A 20,508-nucleotide genomic window follows, 5' to 3' on the forward strand; every position below is an offset into this window, starting at 1 on the left:
ACACACTTTCCAAAAAGTTTAACTTTTGTCTCGTCATTTGAGTATTTTCCCAAAAGTCTTGGGGATCATCGAGATGCTTTCTGGCAAAACTGCGACGAGCTTTTAGGTTCCTTTTGCTCAGCAGTGGTTTTCGTCTTGGAGCCATTTTTGCCCAGTCTCTTTGCTATGGTGGAGTCATGAACACTGACCTTAACTGAGGAAAGTGAGGCCTGCAGTTCTTTGGATGTTGTTCTGGGGTCGCGTCCTTTTGGATGAGTCGTCACTGCACTCCTTGGGTAATTTTAGTCAGCTGGTCACTCCTGGGAACGTTCACCATTGTTCCATGTTTTCGCCATTTGTAGATAATGGAGTCCCACAGCTTTAGAAATGGCTTTATAACCTTTTCCAGCCTGAGAGATCGCAATTATTTTGTTTCTCATTTGTTCTTAAATTCCCTTGGATTACTGCATGATGACTGGGATTTGAGGATCTCCACTGTGTCAGGCAGAACCTGTTTAAGTAAATAGTGGCAAAGAAAATACAGCAGGTTTTTAGAGACTTAAGTCTCAAGTCTCTAAATATATGCGTTAACGACTGAACCTGATGTAAATAACCAATAAAAATATCCAACAACAGCTGACAAGCTTAATATATAAACAATTCTTTTGAAAGATTTAGGTTTTCCTTTTAATGGCTATTAAACCAGTTTTACATCAGTCTTCAGGGGATTGCATTTAGTCATAATAGCAGAGAAGAGTAAATAAATACATTAAGTTATATCAGAACATGTAACAATAATTAGTTACATATTTTGAGTAGTAGGCTTAGAGCTTGGGCTTATGATCTCAGCATTTCTAACTTTCTAGGGCGCTCTCTGGCATTTCTTGTGAAAGATATGATGACAGATCCTCCTTACAGGTGAAAGTCATCAGCATAAAAATACTTTCAGGGGTTGGAGGATATTACTGATTGGTCTGTAGGGCCTTCTGAGGAGCTTTTTATGCACCCTGATGGACCAAATTTCATTTCAGAGTAGAACAAACTGTAATGTATCTGTCAAACCCCTCTGATCATCTACTGTTTTTCTCTTTGTTTGTAGACAGCCATTTCCAGCCGGTGACCGAGTGACATTTAATGGGAAAGAGTGTATCTGCCAAAAGTGTACCCAGCCTCTTCCCGCCAACAGCCCTGCACCCATACAGGCTGTCCACAGTCAGTGCTTTTCTCCTCTGTTTGCCTGTTTGAAAGCATAACTCATGCCATAAGTAAACTTCGGATTGTTTGTTCCTTCACTCAAATTGGCACTTTCCTAAATTGTGTTTTCCTCATAGAAAACAAAATGTCCAAAGTTTCTTTTGCCCTTCAACTCAGTTAAATCAAAGAACTTTTCCACTAAAAGAAAGCAAACTCTAGTGTTTGAATTTGACCTAGTCTTTGTTATTTTGTTCTCTGTACAGACTGCTGTGGCTGTGGAAAGGAATTTAAGAATGAACAGTCGCTCGTGGCACTGGACAAGCACTGGCACCTGGGCTGCTTCAAGTGTAAAGTCTGCAACAAGGTGCTCAATGCCGAGTACATCAGCAAGTACGTCTGGCTGAATATACTTTCATTATCATAATACTTCATTAATGCTGTTATTTAGATTTAATCTAGATGCAGATCTCTGACCTGCTTGTTTGTCTTGTGTCATTTTTACAGGGACGGGATCCCCTACTGTGAAATGGACTACCACGCCATGTTTGGCATCCAGTGTGAGAGCTGTAAGAAGTACATTACAGGGAAAGTCCTTGAGGTACAGCACTGCTGGCTTCCATTAAGAACAAAACCTTTTTTAGCTGTTAGCATGTAGCATGTGGTTCAACTTACTTGTTGTCTACTCTATATGAACATGCACGGGGAGAAGAATAATGGAATTACAGTAAATATAAATGCACAAAAGGAATAACTGTTGAAAACACTGAACAATCTGAATCGATAATCCCACTTAATCCAAGAATGTTGGTTCAGTTTATTCAGTGTTTGGTTTACACAGTAGTTAAATCATCAGTAAGGTGGTATTTCTAGGACAGCTATAGGAAGTTAAACCTCAGACTTGGCCATTCCTTCTCTTGGCCAACCATACAGCACTGATGTGCTGATAACCTTCATTTTTTAAAATCAGATTGCTTGCAGTATTTTTTCCTACTTTGTTCAAACGCTTCTTGTCTAATTCTCAGTGACCCGACAATTAATTTATTAAATAAGCTTGTTCCTTCCAAGAGCTGCATTATTAGATTACACTGTTGACAGTGAGAGAGCATTATACTTAGTGCAAGAGGCTTCTAGTTGACAGTACAACTTAATCACAACTGCCATCTAAATGAGTGATATCAGTGTTTGTATGCCAGTGTGAACTGCAGGATATGATTCTGCAGGTCATTGTAGTGATGTTTCTGTTGGGTAGTTCTGTCATAGGGCACATATTTAAGATAAAGTTCAGTATGAGACAGTGAACCTGTACACAAGCTAAAGAATTATTAATAGAAAGTCATCATTAAATGGCTTACTTAGACTGGTTTTCAATTCAGATCAGTTTAACTCATTCATCCATCCATCTTCTTCCGCTTATCCGGGGCCAGGTCGCAGGGGCAGCATCCTCCCTCTTCCCGGCCACTTCCTCCAGCTTGTCTGGGGGAACACCAAGGCGTTCCCAGGCCAGCCTCTCCAGTGTGTCCTTGATCTGCCTCCTCACCTCAACTGAGCCAGTTGAGGTGAGGAGGCAGATCAAGCAGCGGCTCTACTCTGAGCCCCTCCCAAATGGCTGAACTCCTCATAGGGAGAGGCCAGTCACCCTTTGGAGGAAGCTCATTTACCCGCAGAATTCAGTGCATTTCAGTTCACTTTTATTTAAACAACAGTTGCCTCATGATGCTTTATTGTGCGTTTTATAATATAAAAGAGAGAAACCCCCAGCAGTCCATCGACGCCCTATAAGCTTAAAACAGAGTGGGTAAGTATGTGATCGGAGACAGAGAAAGAGGCTACAGAAAAACACAGCGAGTTGCATTTTACATGTTTCTCATGCTCATATTTCCACTTAACTGATTCCAGGACTGACCTCATTTCCCCAAAGAGACCATTAAAAATTCATCATATTTGCAAATGCAAATACATTACCTCTTGTCATGGGGGTTTACAGTAACACCACATACCTTAAAACAGCCAAAGGTATTTTGTGTGTTAGTTTTCTTGTAATTGCTGGTGTTTACTGAGCATACAATTTACTGAGCATATAGTTGTTAAGGGTGCGTCTCTTTCCAGGAAACATATTCTTAATATCCAGGTTGAACTGCACGTAGTCTAAAGTGAAGTGCTGCTTTTGTGGTTCCATAACAAGCTTCATAACTCCAGCAAAAACAAACACCCATATCAGAATAAAATGTTTGCCAAAGCTTAGACTTCTGATTGTTGCGTGAAAACTACAGGGAGTTGAATCTCCGGGGTGATATGATGTAACACAAGTTAATGACATTGCAACAGCAGATGCAGATGGTGCGTGCGTTGATAAGTGCTGAAGGAATGATCCCCATTCTGGAAGAAGGAACACGGCAATAACAAGTAAAAGAATAGTGGCAGAGAATCACGCAGCCAGGATCTGCTCTGTTGTTGAATATTCAGTGCAGTCTGACTGAGTCTCATGTTTTAGAAATGGAGCTATAGCACAGATTGCACACTGTCACCTGCCTCTCACCTCAGTGTCCTCAAATGATCACTTTCTTTGACTGAAACCATTGGTTCATCTTCATCGGTGAGCGTGATGACGCAGTGCATGTTTTAAAGTGTGTCATCAGATATGTGGGACAGAACAATGGCATTTGTGATCCTTATTTTAACACCTTTGCTAGAGTTAGCAGCATGAGGTGGAATTGCAAATAAAGTTATAAATGTCCATAGGATCTACCATAGAAAGACAACTTCAGCTAGCTAATAGTTAGCTGGGCTATTACTGCCTTATCATCAACATTCAGGGTTGAATGATGATGCTGTCTCGTGCTAGCTGTGCAAGGCTGCACTTTGAAATAGTAACTGAAAGACTGTTCTTTCAAAATGCCGTGACATTTGGTTGAGATCAAAGAGCACACAGAGGTCATACTGCACTGAGTCAGTAACTGCAGATAGCAGCAATGGAATTGAAGCTATGTTTATTGTTGCCCGGTGTTCCTTGTGTCACGGCATTTATTTCTCATCCAAGATGTTAGTCAGTCACTTTGTCAGTGAAACAGTGAGAGTAGACACTGTGATGTGTAACTGGAAATACTGGGAATAGTAAAACAAAAAGATGAAGAAGAACCAAGAACGTAAAAGAAGTCTAGATGCCTTTGAGTCAAGCACTTGAAACATATGTAACCAGGATGGCAGACATATTGTCTTGTATTCTGCATCTTTAGCCGATGCAGGAATATGAAAGGACATGAAATGAAGAAACATTTTGGATGAGCAGCCCAAGGTAGTTCAGCTCATTTGACTTAAGCACTTGCCATGACCTGGATGATTAAGAACCTACACAAACATTATTGAAAGGTTTAAACTTACTGAGCTGAGGGAAAACAATATGTAACACCCAAACTATACCTGATGAGATTAAGTATTTCTGCTTAAGCATCTGTGCTACTGATCATTGCCTAATTTGCTTCATTGGCTTTTTTATTTCTGTCACTGTTCATACTGACTATTAAGTTCAGTGTTAGTTTGAAACACCTTCAACATCAGAAACAAGGCTTCAGTATTTTTTAACCATTTGGTTTCAGTGTTCAAGATCACTTTGTGGTGCAGTGGAGATATGAATGTCACTTTTTAATAAGGTTCTGTATTTGAATGAATGAGTAGATGAGAAGTGCTCGTATTCTAAAGCACTTTGAGTGGTCGGTAAGACTGGGATGTCAGTCCATTTACTTTAAAGTTGAATATATTCTGAGGTAAACTTTTGATTTCAGTATCAGATGACGCAGCATTCGTGCCAGTACTTTTGTCTCTTACAGTATTTTGAGCTGTAAAATCATGAGCTGCATATAGATCCCATTGCTGTTGTGTTCTAATAACCTGTGATGCAACACAGAGCTTGATGTATGTGCAATCAACTGGACTGCAGACCATAGACCATGTTTGTGTGTCTGTGTGTTCATACTGCCACAAATTTATTCCAGCCTTCTAAATGAATCACATTCCTCACCTGACTGGTTCCTGGAATTGCGAGATGAGCAAATGGAGAGAGCATTAGAGGTATGATAATTTTGAGAAAAGATATGGACTGTAGGTAGCAAAGATATAAAAAGCAGCTCTCCCATTATCTAAAGCCATACTCTGCATGAGATTCAGCCACAAACTTCAACCCTGGCTGACCAGCTACAGCCTCATTCCTAAGTAAAAATCAAATTAGGCTCTTTCAGTCTCAACTTCCCTCCAAACCATTCCTGAGCCCCCCTCTTCTTCCTTGATATGCCAGTCCTGCAGGATCCTGAATAAGATCATTCTCCTCCCTGTGCTGAGAAAGGAAGGATTTGATAGCAGTTCTATCTCCTTTCTGCCTCTCTCATACTTTCCATGTTTGAATTTCAATCCTGTTCCAGCCTTTTATCTTCTTAGTTCTTTGAGTTCCTATGTCAGCTTCCTCTTTTCTCTCAGTTTCAGTTCAAATATGAACTTCTGGCATAGCATCTGCACTGTCTGTCAGTTTTTAAACAGATGGCCTTTTGTTTTTCTGTCAGTAACACCTAGACTTGGAGTCTTCTTGCTTTTTTTAAGTACATTTCTGTGCCTGGTTGCCTCCTCTTTCCATCTGCTGTCCATTTGGTTGAGACAAGCATTAAGCAGGGTGTTAGCCAAGAAATATGATGTTGACATCCTGTTTTCTGGTATCCTACCCTATTAGAATGACGCAGCAAAGTGGAGGAGCCTCAGAGGTGTTGTACGTAATCAAACTGCTGTTACAGCAAGATGAAATCTCTTTGCATGGAGAGCAAAAGAATGACTCAATTGCAATAAACCTCCACCTTGTTTTGTTTATTACTGAGTCCATAAATCACACGTGTTTTAGGACAAGAAAAACTGCCAAGAATGAGACAATTCTGCTCACTTTCAGTAATGGTGGTTTTTGTTGCCATGAAAAAAGACCGAATAAGGATCTGGTATTAAGAAAATCACCCAAAAGACTGTGAAACTTAAGAGAATGGGATGCTTTTTAAGGTTTGCTAGTTTGAATCCACGAAACAGCTTGAAAAATCTGTCAAGAAAAGGAAAACTCCCTCTGAGTTCCTGCTGAGGAAGCCACTGACCAAATGTAATATTTGCTCTTAGGGATGGAAGTAGAAAGCAGACAACTTACCCAAACGATTCAATGCACACAGTGTCGGCGTCAGTCAAATCAGCTTCCACAGCCAAAAATGAACCCAGACTGTCCCCAACACTTGACCAGGTCACATATAGACTAGCAGTTTCACAAGTCAAGAAACAATCCACACTATGCCTCAAAATCAATATCACAGACTCATTCATCCTCACTGTGACAACTCCCTCCCATCACACCGCTTTGTGGATTCTGACAAGCTCTGGAGATAACATGTTGCCTCCATACTAAACACACAAGGAGCTCCATGCTTAACACACAGGCCATCATACACAGTGCTTATGGAGAAAACGTATTGGGTGAATTTGTATAAATACAGGATTAAGCTGAATGTCATGAATGTATTTTAAATCCTTTTTGTCAAAAGGACTTTATGTGTTACTCCTGCAGTGCTCTGTCTGAATGGCAATGTCTCCACCTTGTGGCTAAATGATAAAACAACCTAATTTTTGTAGTTTAGCAGAAGCAGTTTCCCTTTGTCCCTCATTTAGCTTTAGCTCAGCAACACTCCTGAAACTCAATGTTCATTTTGCAACTAATTTATAATGAGGTAATTATGCATTTTGTAAGAGAGCTTATGTATATAAACATAGATGCTAACACAGAGGTCTTTCAATGAATGTGTTAGGCATAGGGAATAAATCACATCGTTCATTGAATGAAAAGAACATTTAAACTGCAGGCTTGAAAGCATACTGGTTGCCATCTGAAAGCAATGCATTGATTCCTCGTCTGCTTTGTTAGAAGGTGTCTTTTTGGTCTGCATTTCTTAGGAGACATTATAAATTGTAACTGCTGCAGTGTGCTAATGTGTTTTCATTCTTCAACAGGCTGGCGAGAAGCATTACCACCCCACATGTGCACGCTGTGTCCGGTGTGAGCAGATGTTTGCAGAGGGAGAGGAAATGTACCTGCAAGGTAGAAGCAGCCTTCATATCTCTTATTATAGCTCCTACCTGTCAGGATAGGCAGTGTAGTTTTTCCTGCCTAACCACAGAGGATCCAGTGCTAAAACCCATGATCTATTATTAGACTAAAGCACATTACTTTCTATTCTTAGGCAATAAGAGCTAATTTTCTAGTCGCGACATCACTTTTTGGTTCACCACGTTCTCTTTTACTCTGTTTCATAAACCCAGTGTGTGTTGGTGAATAAATCAGGCACATGTGTGCTTGAGTCACATTAGTTTAGTAACAGAGATTCTGTCAGCTGCTGCTGTGATTAACACAAGGCAGACAGTAAATTAATTCAATTATTTCTGATTTAAAAAGCATAAAACATGTCACTCCAGTTTATGAAGGTTTTAGCCTGCAGCCACCATGGATCTGGCTGTTCTCATGCAAAGTCCTGCTGTGACTCATCAGGGCATTTTATAGTCGTGACATACTGCATGATTTAAATCAATCAAATAGTTCATTAAACTAAACCATTTTTGTAATATTTGACCCACTTTCAACAACATGAAAGTGCAAATGGTGCTGTTTGTCTCTGTGTCTTCAGGATCGTCTATCTGGCATCCTCCATGCAGACAAGCAGCCAAGCAGGAGGAGAAGAGTAAGGTGGGTGGTAAAGGCAGTCCTGACAGAGATATATATATATATGTGTGTAAATATCTGACAGAAGAGATAAAGCTCTGATACTCCCTTGTCATGAATTCCTCAGAAGTTAAAAAGGAAGAGTTTGAAAAACCTCTGAATATAGCAGAGTCAGTGGATGAGTTTAGCTGCTTTTAATACAGAAAGTGGAATATCACAATGAGCCCAAAAAACAGTTTCAAAAACTGAATTTTTCATAGTCGCAGGAAATTATAATGGAGGTCTCCAACCTTCTTGTGTACATGAAATAGTGAGCAGGAGAAAAATTTGGGTCTGTGTTAGACAGTCACTGAGGTTTCTTTCGAGTTCTTTCGAGTTCTTAACATGAACTTCTGAACTGCAGTTTCAGGAGCTTTTTGCCTTTTTTTTAATCCCCACAAGCTACGCAGTTCACAGTTCAATCTTTATTACAAATATTTGTTAAAAAGTTCTTTTTTGTTTTTAAAGTTTGCTTTTTTCCCCTGAATAGACCTAATACCTAAAGTAGAGATACCAACACATCCCAGCGTCCACTGCAATAGTTACTGAAATAAAAAACAACAACAATAATAATTTAGAACATTTTTGCAACTCATCTGGCATTTTTTCATTTAGCTTTCTAAACTTGAACATTTCATAATTTGTTTCATTGTAAATAAAAATGTTCACCAGTAAGAACATTCCTATGAATATTTTCATGTCATTCCTTTTGTTGTTGCTGGTCCCTTTCAGTCATTAAAGTGGTACAACATTTTATACAGACTATAGAGTAATAACAGAAACAAAAATGTCACCAACAACAATGCATAACAAGAATCACCATCAAAAGAAAACTGTGTGAAGCTGAAGTTAAATAAAGAAAAAGGTTCTTGTTTGAGCATTGCATCAGCCATTGTCTGCCCTTCCTCCATCTCCCTTCCTCATTCCTCATCGTCACCCCTCTCCTTCCCAGAAGCAGGTCCGGATACAGCTCAATGACGGCCTCGAGCAGCAGGTCGGTGCTCCTGTACGTCCCCGCAACCAAAACCCCACTCAGTTCCCCTCGCCTCACAACCATCTGCTGCATGGGTTGTTTAGAACTCACAACTTAGTGCTGCGTTTTCTTCATGCTGAGAAGCAGTCACAGCAACACAAAGTGTTAAAGTTACATGTGTTACTTACTCTGGTGCTATGCAGAGCTGACATATGTGACTAAAGAAGCTGAGGATCTGTCTGCGCATGTACCCAGAATGGTCTCCTGGGCAGTTATGATTAGGATTGATGTGGCAGTGTGAGTGTTGCCATCCATAGAGGGCAACACTCACACAGCTTGGCCAGACAGAGTGGATGCTTCTGTCTTGTTTCAGCGTGCTAAAAATATCAAACACAACTGTTACGATTCTCCAAATATTTAATTTGCCGTATGATGGAAAGTTCACTCTCTCTCATTCAACTTGTGACTTAAACATCATCGGTACTGATCCCAGTACAGCTTCACTAATACAGGCACTGCGCTCTCTGTGTTAAGTAGGTATTTGCTGTTTGAATTTTTGAGGAATTAAAATGTGTTCTTGTATTGTTTGTGTTAAACAAAATGCCCCTGTAATAACAGAAAAATGAAGTTATGCAGAAGTGGAATTAAAAAGGGAGATGAGAAGATTTAGATTCTCTAGCAAACTCACCTCAAACTGTCTTTTTATATAAATAAAATTGATAGAACCTTTAGAAGTGATACTTAGCATATTTCTGAACTTTTTACTTTTTACTCCTGCTTTGAGTTTTTATGCTAAGCTAGGCTAACCGGCTGAGTCTGAAGTGTGATCATAACATCAACGCTAACTGTTACAATTTACGTACACTCATGTATGATACGGCTTAACCAGGTTGATTGTCATGAAAACAGTGTTGGAGAATTACAGTTCACCATTTGTCTGCTAAATATTCAGCATTGGGTTAACATTACTGTCGTCCTTCTCCATGGTTTAGTTCCCTCTTGTTGCCATCTTCTAGATGTTGTGTCTAACACTATCTTTTCAGTTATACTTTCAAGTGTGTTTTTTAAGTTTGAGTGTTTGCAATATTTATATAAAGCCATTGGGACTGTTAAGGCATGAACAATAATGCAGCAATACGGTAAACGCCATGTACATCAAACAAACGAACAAAATGTTCCCCAAAGGTAGTTTAAGGAGGAGCTTATTTCCATCTGTTTACAAATTACAAGCAACTTGAAGAGTAACAGTTAGTCAACGGTATAATGACACGACAGTGTCCCCTAGTGGTCATGGAAATTATGACGGGCACAAAGCAGGACCAACATGATGTAATTCTACAGATGTTATGGTTTCTCTTGGAGAGTAGTCTTATCTTGGATCGGATTGGCTGTTGGATGGATTTAAAGAAGACTTGAGAAAAGTATAACAGGAATGACTAGTAATCCCTGTTTTCTGCTTGTCCATGTCCACAGCTGGGCATAACTCTAACCTTAAAGGAGCACAGTTTTTGTAGAGAGGTGATCTGGATGGATGGGCGAGTTGACATATAATTGGACTTTGACTTTAATTCGGTTTTTTATTATTACAATGTTAAGGTTTAAAGCTGTACTTTTAAAAAATGACTGTGATACGACTGTGGTCTAGCTTGACTTATTTCACTGCAAATGCAAAACTTTTGGGGTTTGAGTTTGAGGACACTTCTCTGGCAAGACGATTGTTTTTACTATTTTTTATCAATAATGATGAAAAAACGTGTAGCAGTTGAAGCAGCCATTCAGGATAAGACGTTTATAGGATTTTCTGTGTTGTTACATTACTACCCTAAAGAAAAGAAAGGGCAGCTTTGAATAATAAAAAAATGTATATGATATACGTATACATATGGGTATCGGTCTGATACTGACGTAAATTACTGGATCGGATATCGGAGAGAAATAAAAAATGTAATCCGATCCATTAAATATCAAAAAAGCACCTCACAAAACTTGCGACATGGCGTAACTCGGCTCATAACCGTAGCACGTGGAGCAGTGTGCTCACGTGATAGAGCGGCTGTGTGTATTTGTAGCCTCGCTACCAAACCGGCATTTCATCTCCGAGGAAGTTATCCCAGAGAGAAGTAAAGCAAGTGTGTAAGTTCATCTCTGAATGTTTGTAAAGCATTCCAGCGTTAAGCTTAACAACGATATATGGAGCGACTGCCTCTCTCTCCCTTGCTGCTACTTCAATCATGAAACTGATCAATGATCAGCTGATCGGCTTTTCTGTCGCGAGTCCGTCTCTCTTGTTTGTTTTTGGCCCACTTTGCACCAGAAAGAGGAAACCAGCGGCTGAACAACAGCAGCACGTTTAAGCTTGATAAGCTGTTGTTAGAATTTATTTAATATTACTTTCTACACCAGGATCTTTTTCTACGTAGCTGACGGCTGGTAACTGTGCAGGGGCGGATCTAGCAAAGTTTAGCCAGGGGGGCCGATAGGGCATGAACAGGGAAAAGGGGGCACAAAGACATACTTTTCTTTCTTATTCTCATTTAAAATGTCGAGCTTTTAATAAATAATTATCTGAATCTTACACCCAAAGTTTTAATCTGATGTAAAATGTATAGAAGTCCATTACTGTATATAGTAACTGTTAAGTCTAATATACCCTAGTAAGCTATAGTTGAAGAAAGATGTTGAATCTATTTAATTATTCTTGAAAAATAATTTATTTCTGTGCATTTTTTTCACACTGCATCAAATTAAAGTTGATTACGTCGATTAAGCATCATGAGGTGGAGGGTGGGGGGTGGTTCCCTTTTTTGCTGGGAGTTTGCAACCCTATTAGTTAGGTTGCTTAATATTTCTGCTAAGTACTCTTTAAAATACCAGAATAGGGAGGATGGAGCAGGTTTAAGTTTATTAGATTGATCAGTGTTGCTGAACTATGAAATATTTTGGGTGCAGTGTATTTTTTGCATACAGGTATAACAGAATAGCTTTAGTGTTTGTTTTGTTTTTTTTAACTTGAGTATGAACTTATACAAAAAGCAGCAAGATATTAAAAAACTGTTTTATTGATTAAAAAACACTATATCGGATTCATATCGGTATCGGCAGATATCCAAATTTATGATATCGGTATCGGACATAAAAAAGTGGCATCGTGCCATCTCTAATAATATCTTACTACGCATGAGGTTGAATGGATGGCAGTAATTACATGAATGCCACCTTTCTTAACCTGTCATAATTCAGTGTGTTTAAAACTGCTGTGTGTGTGTGTTCCAGGTGACCCGGACTTCATCAGAGAGCATCACCTCAGTCCCGGCATCCAGCGCCTCGGGCTCTCCCAGCAGAGTCATCTATGTAAGACTGCATCACCTCTATTCACCCTTAAGGGAGCAACAGATGACTTTTGTACCTCTGTGCTCCTCCAAGTGTCAGTATGCAAATAAAAACTAAATCTGTCTCCTGTCTGCTGCCAGGCCAAGCTAGGAGAGGAAATGTTGGACTACAAGGACCTGGCAGCCCTTCCAAAGACCAAGGCCATCTATAACATAGATAGGCCTGACATGTTGTCTTACTCTCCCTATGTCAGCTACCCATCTGACGAGAGGCACTATGGAGAGGTAACTCCGACTCCATTTTCATTCGCTGCTGTGATGAAGTTTTTCACTAGTAATTCTTATGGTTTGTCATGACTCCGTTATGACAGTAGAACAATACTTCTATAAAACAAATTTAAGTTTCAGTAAAATTGTAACTAAAGGGGTTTTAAATGGCTCAGAAAGCAAGTGAACATAACTTTGGTACAGTAACAAGAGTAAATGGAATTCACTACACACATTCTTACCTGCTTAACTGTTAATGAGTGTCAGCCAGAGACTAGCCAAATATGGGCGATATGGAGCAAGTGTTTCTGTCCTGATATTGTTTGTTAAGGTGAATTTGAATGTATGCAGCATATATCCAGACTTAAACTGAAAACCAGAGGAATGTGTCTTTTTTCTAACGATTTAATACGTCCAATCATCCTTTTATCTCTAAAGAACTGATTTGTTCACAGGTTTCTTTCTGTCTCACTCCAGTGAATGAATGCAATTTGAGCGAGAAACCTTCCTTGTGTCGCTTCTTCCCTGTCTTTTCGTTTTATTCTTCACCTTCCTCATCCTCCATCATCGCAGTGAAGTCATTCATTAATGCCACACTGCAGTTCAGCCACAGCTTCACAGCCCTGACCTTATAAGCCGAACTGTAAACTTCCTCATTCACTCATCAGCAATGTCCTTGCATTTGGACATCATTGCTCACTCCCACTCTCATTGCTGGTTGGTTAACTCATATATTCTCACATATGAGTTTTTCCTAATCATTGGCTCTTTCCCCATTTTCATTTGCAGTCTCCCCAGCTGCTTTCTCCTACTCCTACTGAGGTAATGTGATGCACTGTGTCTCAATGTGGATGTAAATCATACTTCATCAGTGCCTTCTTGTGTGCTTGTGTGTGAGTGTATGTGTTTGTGGACACAAACAAGTTGTTTGCCATATTTGGGACATAAGAGTTTTCTAGGGTAATTGACAGTTTTAAATGGTTTGTGGGATGTGTTTTAATTGTTGGATTATGTGCAGATATGATAACATTATACTATGTGTTGAGGGGGTAAATCAGCTGTGTTGGATGAAGGACACATCTAAAAGCTGCAGGACACTGGTCCTTGAGGCCTGGAGTAAAGCATGCTCTTTGGTTTCCCTGCCAAAGGCTAATATCAGTAGTGCAGGATTCATTTTCTTAGAGTCACAGTTTTTCAGTTTCAGTTCTTGATGGATTAGTATAACAGCACAAGCAATAAAAATATATGTAATCAGCTTGTTTTTAAAATAGAACATGCATGTTGTTTTGAAAGTTTGAAAAACATCCAAACCATTGGCTCCATTTGTTGATACATATTTGAAATGAGTTCTGCTCTTAATCATAACAATAAGCGCACACATTTCTCCTCACTCTTGTTATGTTGACGTTATGTTATCTTTGCTCCTTGGTGTGACTTGTGCAACATAACTCAGCTGCCTCACTATTAATATTTTAGAAATTTTTTCTCTGATGTTGAAATTAAGGACTGAGTGCATAGAATGTACTCACTCTGTTTTTATCTTCTGTGTTTGCGTATTCAGGGTGATGGGGAAAAATCACCCCGTCAACGGAGGCCATCGAGCCCCAGCTCTAACAGCTCCCTGGGGGGCTATGGGCGGTACACCCCGTCTCGTTCCCCTCAGAACTACAGCCGACCAGGTATTAGCAAAACCCCATAATCCATACATCACTGTGGCCTTATGAAAAGCTGAAAGGTCTTACTTTCCAATTATGTCCAGGTTTAACCTGTATTAGATCCAACAGTTTATGGCTCAGTCACACTAGACTAATAATAGGACAGAGGGTGCTCACTGAGTGCACTACTTTTTTATTTTTAATTTATAAATGGTTGTTTTTGGTTGTGTTACTATATAAAAATAAAGTTGCAGAGTGCCACTGTTTTCACTCGGTCGACTGCAGAATTAAGTAACGTCCCAATACAAAACTTGCATTTGCACCATTATCAAGTAAAGTACAAGTGCATTAAAACTGCAGGGATAGTCTTGACAGAACTTGACAGAAATACCAAATTTATTTATTATTTAGAAAATCAAAGCCTCCAAGCTAGTTTAGTCAAACATCTCAAGCTGTGCTGTATCATATACATGTAACATGCTTTACTCTCGTCATAGACCAAACACACTCTCCCAACTTGGTGGTCTGTTTAAGCTACACATCTTTCTTACATGTTAATGCTGCTGCACAGCATCACTGCTTGCTATTTGAACCCCTCCACCACCCCAGCGTCCACCTGTGTGCTCTTCATCAAATCATTACATATGTTTAGCGTAGTTGCAGGTAGTGATAAGAGAAGCCTAGGAACTGTTTTCTTCTGTGTTCTGTAATATATATGTATATATGTATATATGTATATGTACATATATGTGTGTATATATATATATATGTATGTATGTATGTATGTATGTATGTATATGTATGTATGTATATATATATATATATATTACTTTGTGGTTTCTTACCCTTTTTAATAATAATAATAATAATACCCTTTTTCCAAACAGATTTAAAGGCTTTAAAGAAACTTCGTATCCTAATAAGTTTATCCTATGCTTTGTACTCTCCTGTGATTTGCTTGGATACCCAGGACCAGAGATATACCTTGCCGGTAGACACAGCAGCCAAGCTTTACCCCCAGCCCTCATGGGGGGCATTAAGTACCCCTCCACCTGGGCCAGGAACACATCCTCCCCACCCATGTACTATTCTGGTGGGGCTGAAGGGAGCAGTGGTGGTGGTAGTTGTGGCAAGTACTCGCCTACACCAACAGGTGGTAGTGCAGGCTTGTCTTTACACCTAAATCCCACCACCCTGGCTATGCTGCAGCAGCACAACTATATCCCTTACTTTAGAGGTATTAGTGACTAAAGACATGGTCCAATGCAGACAATGGACTACTTGCTAGAATCATTCCTGCTAAAATTTTAAAAAGAGAAAAATAAAAATAAAAGCCAACTAAAAATCTATATATTTAAATATTTAAAAGAGGCTTTAACGTGTCCCAAAAGCTGGTTTCCAAGATGCCCGAAAAGAAGCGTGGAAACCTGGTGATTCAGCAGCAAACCAGTCCTCTCTGTATTCGACTAAGATCTAAGGTCTTACAGAATGGAGTGCTGTGACCAATGACCCGACTTCGCATGGGTTTACCAACAGTTTAACCGTGTGCTGTAAACTCTCACTGTGTGTCTTTGAGGACCTGGATTTACCATAGACTTATGAGCCATAATGGGAATAGACTATACTGGTGTGAACTGCTGTAAACGTTGGGTCACTCATGAAACTTTATTTTCATTCTGTATTCTCACTGATTCTTGAACTAAAGCCATGAAACCACTGATGCGGTTTTCAGTGTCACACATCCCTGAAATCAACATCACAAACCAGTACCTTTCACATTTCCCTCGCATAATGTAACCCTGCCTGGGGGCTTATTCAGCAAGCTCGCTTTCCTTCATCCCCTGATCTCCCTCACCTCTCAGGGTTCAAACAGGACCCCCTACCTGACCCTAAACCTAGGACATCCCTGCATCTCAGTTTACCTCCTCCTAACGGTAAAGACAATAGCAGTTCTGTTCTCTGTGTTTCCTCTCCCTGTAGTGGAATGGATAGCAGGTTTTGTGATGTTGTGTTCTGGTATTGTGGTGTTAACAGGTTTCATGGGATGCATCAAGGCATATTTTTAGGACTGCTCCTTTTTTCTCATTCTGCTTGCCCTGTTCACTTGTGTCTGTGAATGTGGTTATTGTTGTGCATGGTTTAACTCGTTGTAGACCTGTTTGTGACCCTGATACATCTGGTATTAACTTTTAGAGAATGGTTAAGGGCGATTTCATCTTTGCACTTGTCTGTTCTGCCTAGCTTTGATCTTAGATCTACTCTGCTATTTTTCTTGAATGATTGTCATTGTCATAATACAGTCTTTATCACCGTGAATTTGATATAAATCTTGAAGACAATGTAGGTTTTCTTACTTGATGATTGACAAATGGTAAATTCCTAACACAGAATCATTGGAAAAGTCTATTGTGTACGTCAGAGATTTACATTGTGTCAGAGAGGATTAAGAGGATAAGTAGCAGCTTGGTGCTTGCTAATCAAATGCCGTACACTTGAATAGTTGGTCATTGGCAAGTGTGTCCAAAACTCAAAGCTCTGGCTGTTTATTGTTCAGTAGTATTCAGGTATATGTTAACACAATACCACAATCTGGGAGTGGAAGGAGCGCACACACCAGGAGCTACATCACAGACTCTATAGGTCTTGCTTAACATGTTACATGTTGAAGTTCATAATAGTACAATAAGAAAACACTAAACAAGTATGGCTTGTTTGGAAGGATGTTCTAAAAAGAACAGGCCAGCATGGCTTGGGTTTGCAAAGTTGCATGTGAACAAACCACAAGACTTCCGGAACAATATCGTTTGGACAGATGAGATCAACGTGGAGATGCTGGCCATAATGGACAGCATGCAACAGGAAAATGATCCCAACAGATTGGCTGAAAAAGAAAAGAACCAAGGTGTTGCAGTGGCCCAGTGAAAGTCCAGACCTCAAACTGTTAGATATCTTAAGAGAGCTGTGCATGAACAAATGCCCACAAACATCAATGAGCAGAAGCAGTGGTGAAGAGAAGCAGAACAACATTTTTCTTAATAATGCGAGATAGTGATGAAGTGCTCATGTGCTCATGTGTGTGTTCAGTTTTTCACAGGACTGCATCAGGCCCTGTGAAAACTTTCTTTTTCATGTCATTGCATCTGCAGATGTTGTCAATTTTTCCGCAACAGGACCCAATAAAATGTTCCATGACACGGTTTTAAAAAAACACTTGGCTTAATACCACCAGTAATCAGTTGATTCAGCAATAAAACCATGAACACAAACTAGTGCACAGTGAATGTGGAGTCTAGAGATATTCCCACCCTGACACTTTCAGGCAATCATACACGTGTATAAAAAGATGTATCACCCACAATAGATAATAATATATGAATTGATATTAATATACCACTTAACTTACCATTTCAGTTTTGCCCTACTGTACCTGCTCCACCCAATAATATGAACATTAAAACTCATGTTAGCAGTGTTGTCTGCTTGTGCCTTGGGCTGCATTTGGCTGCTGTTTTAAACGTAGTTTTATGAGCACATCCATATTTGTTTAATGGGTAAATAAATGGATAATTAGATAAGCTGCTAATAATTTTTTAGAACTATATAAATTTAAGCTTGAGAAAACTCTTGTAAAATGGCATTATGAGTTTGACCTTTCCAGTCGTTTCAGCATTTAGCACTATCAGAGAGAGCCTAGTTTACTGATGGCTGAAGGGCATGCAAGGTCACAAATGCCCACTCCTTCAAAAGGCTGCACAAGGACTATTAAGCTCAAATATTTGCTTAGTAGTTTTAATTTTTAATGCAATTTGAAGATTACTTGTAGAGTGATTTAAGAGGTGGAGACACATTTTGCACAGAAAACCACGAGCACTTGGGCCATGGGGGGGTTTTTTCACAGTGGGGTGAAGAGGCTGAGATGGGGACTCTTTTATGGGGAAGATGAAAAAGAGGAGTAACACAGAAATGAAACAGACCAAGCAGACTGATCTGTAATTTGGGATCTGGTTTCCAGTTGCAGTGGCATGCAGCGTAGTGTTGCCTTAGAACTGCTGTTTGTCTTTATAGAATAGAATAGCCTTTATTGTCATTGTACAGAGTACAACGAATGCAACAGACTTGTGTTTTAATGATGTTTTATTGTAGTATTAAGACTTGCTGTCAGCTGCACTCACGTTATCCAGATGTTTTGCTCTGCAGATTGGCCCCTATGGGGCAAAAAGTGTTTTGAAATGAAGTGACACTGATGAAGGATATTTAGGAAAGAACCTTGTAAGGATGAAAAATGCATGTTTTCGTTTTAATCCCCAGATTCCTTGTTAATGATCCCAAGCCATCTTTTATATCTTGTTTTGTGTTATTGGTTTTTGATTAATGAATGACTTTGCCATTGTGTAATCTGTTCAGATAAACTGTAATGCATCTCCTCCCAAACTCTCTTAGCCTCGTGTCTTAGCTCCAGATGTTTGTATGGATGTTCTGCCCTACATTTAGACCCGCACTAACAGTACTATTGTGTGTATGTGTGTGTTTAAGTGTGTGAAGGGGATCCACTTAGACTTGCGTGACAGTGATCTCATCCACTTGCATCCAGATCCCTGACGATAATTCCTCTGTGTCTAAGGGGAGATGAGTGTGTGTGTTCAGTCAGCTAACACTCTCACACAGAGACACAGTCTCAGTTCTTCCTCAAAGCTCTGGATGTAGAGTGTTTATTACTTTTGGCTTCACTGTTGTCAGTGACTCCATCACCCAGCCTGCTTGTGTTGTAACAGTGGGTGTGCCCTGGTTACGCAGCACCCATATGCATGCAGTCAGCAAAATTCATGTCACATTGTTACACTTAGCACATGGAAAATGTTACGTGATGAGAGGTCATCCGCCCTTCAGGTGTGCTATGATACTGATTTTTATTGTCTTTTTTACATTTATATTATAAGGTAAAGACCCTACAATAATAAGGTCACTTATAATTCAAACAAAGATTTGTAGTAGATGTGTGGTAGAAGCTTTTCAACAGCTGTTTCCAAACATTTCGGAGGACTTTCTGAAACCACAGAGTAGCATAGGGTTGACAACTCCGACGGCTTTATATGTTCCAAGTAAATCGCTTGATTGGTTTTCAATAATGACTTCTACGGCATCAGAATAAACAAACTAAAAACAAGTTCCTGCTGTCCTGTGCAGAGTTGCAAGAGGCCTTTTCTATCTTAATGTGCGAGCCCTCTGACATGGCAGACATGTAAAGAACTCTGTGGACATCCCACAATTGGTACTTTTAAACTGGCCTCATACGTTGACATACTTTAAAGAAAACTCTTGAATTAATAAAGTTTTGTATTAATGTCTTTATGCGAGGTAAATTTGACATGTAGCGTAAAGCTGGCAGTAAGACTGAAAAAAGAGTAATAGAAAATGCCAATCTGAATCCTACAGGCTGAGATGTAAGTGGCCTAAGATAAATGAGCATCTGAAACTCTACTTTGCATTTAGCTTCTTAATGATACTTTGAAAGGAAAGTGTCTTCCTGTGCCTGGGAATCCCAGTAAATATCTAAAAATATCTCATTTGGGCTGATGAACAACATAGTGTAAGATTATTTAACATTAAAGTGCTAGCAAGAATTATTTATAAATCTCATCACTTAGCAGGTAGAAGACTCAAATAACATCCCACAAAAATTTGATTGTTCAGGATATAATGAATACAGACACTGTAAATGGCTGGGTTATCAAGTCACTGGATAAGGTATTATAGTAATAGCTGCATGTCTGAGCTGTATAAGTAACCTTACCATAATACTGTTTTCTGCCCCCCCCCCTTCCCTTCTTTTCCCCTTCCTTTCCCAAAACCTTTCCCCTTTGTCTTCCATACTCAATGCCCTCCACGTTTGGAGGTAGTGAAAGCGGTCGGAGTACCCCCAGCTTATCCACCTATTCCGATGGCAAATCTCCCTCATCTACTTCTACATACGTGGCTGCTCCCCGGCATTTCCACATACCAGGTAGGCCATACAGGACTGCTTAGCTCACAGCTCAGCCTACAATTTTCACATCATACCGCTTTAGACAATAGGCCATCATTAACTGTAGCCATTATAGAATCCTGATCAAACTAAACTAAACTTGCTGTAATAATCTGTTGTGAACTTAGGTGCAGGTTAGATTAACTGCAGCAAAGTTAAAATCTCAGCCAGTGGAATTCACACACTTTGGGTGTCTAGTTTGTCTTATTCATTTATTTATTTATTTAGTTATATAAAATGAAATTAATTGATGCAATTTCTTTCCAGTAATTTGCACAGAAAAGCTTTTGACACTATTAAGAAGATCAAAGACATAGAGCTCAATT

General features: G+C 39.5%; 1 protein-coding gene across 15 annotated transcripts in view; it reads left to right on the forward strand.

Moving 5' to 3' along the window:
• Nucleotides 1-20,508, forward strand: part of ablim2 (actin binding LIM protein family, member 2) — a 99,868-nt gene that overhangs the window by 57,040 nt on the left and 22,320 nt on the right. For 4 of the 15 annotated variants that reach the window (XM_042214645.1, XM_042214644.1, XM_042214635.1 and 1 more), the window contains 12 exons: nucleotides 1,079-1,191; nucleotides 1,437-1,563; nucleotides 1,678-1,771; nucleotides 7,192-7,279; nucleotides 7,863-7,921; nucleotides 8,889-8,942; nucleotides 12,183-12,260; nucleotides 12,380-12,523; nucleotides 13,295-13,327; nucleotides 14,067-14,184; nucleotides 15,131-15,397; nucleotides 20,054-20,161. In XM_042214645.1, coding sequence (XP_042070579.1) covers nucleotides 1,079-1,191; nucleotides 1,437-1,563; nucleotides 1,678-1,771; nucleotides 7,192-7,279; nucleotides 7,863-7,921; nucleotides 8,889-8,942; nucleotides 12,183-12,260; nucleotides 12,380-12,523; nucleotides 13,295-13,327; nucleotides 14,067-14,184; nucleotides 15,131-15,397; nucleotides 20,054-20,161 — 1,283 coding nt within the window. Of the gene's footprint in view, nucleotides 1-1,078; nucleotides 1,192-1,436; nucleotides 1,564-1,677; nucleotides 1,772-7,191; nucleotides 7,280-7,862; nucleotides 7,922-8,888; nucleotides 8,943-12,182; nucleotides 12,261-12,379; nucleotides 12,524-13,294; nucleotides 13,328-14,066; nucleotides 14,185-15,130; nucleotides 15,398-16,022; nucleotides 16,095-20,053; nucleotides 20,162-20,508 lie in introns of all 15 variants that reach the window. The other 11 variants (XM_042214647.1, XM_042214649.1, XM_042214637.1 and 8 more) reach the window with 10 other exon arrangements.

The sequence above is a fragment of the Haplochromis burtoni genome, unplaced genomic scaffold (assembly GCF_018398535.1).
Source record: "Haplochromis burtoni strain Fernald_Lab_line unplaced genomic scaffold, NCSU_Asbu1 Contig_596, whole genome shotgun sequence".
NCBI lineage: Eukaryota > Metazoa > Chordata > Actinopteri > Cichliformes > Cichlidae > Haplochromis > Haplochromis burtoni.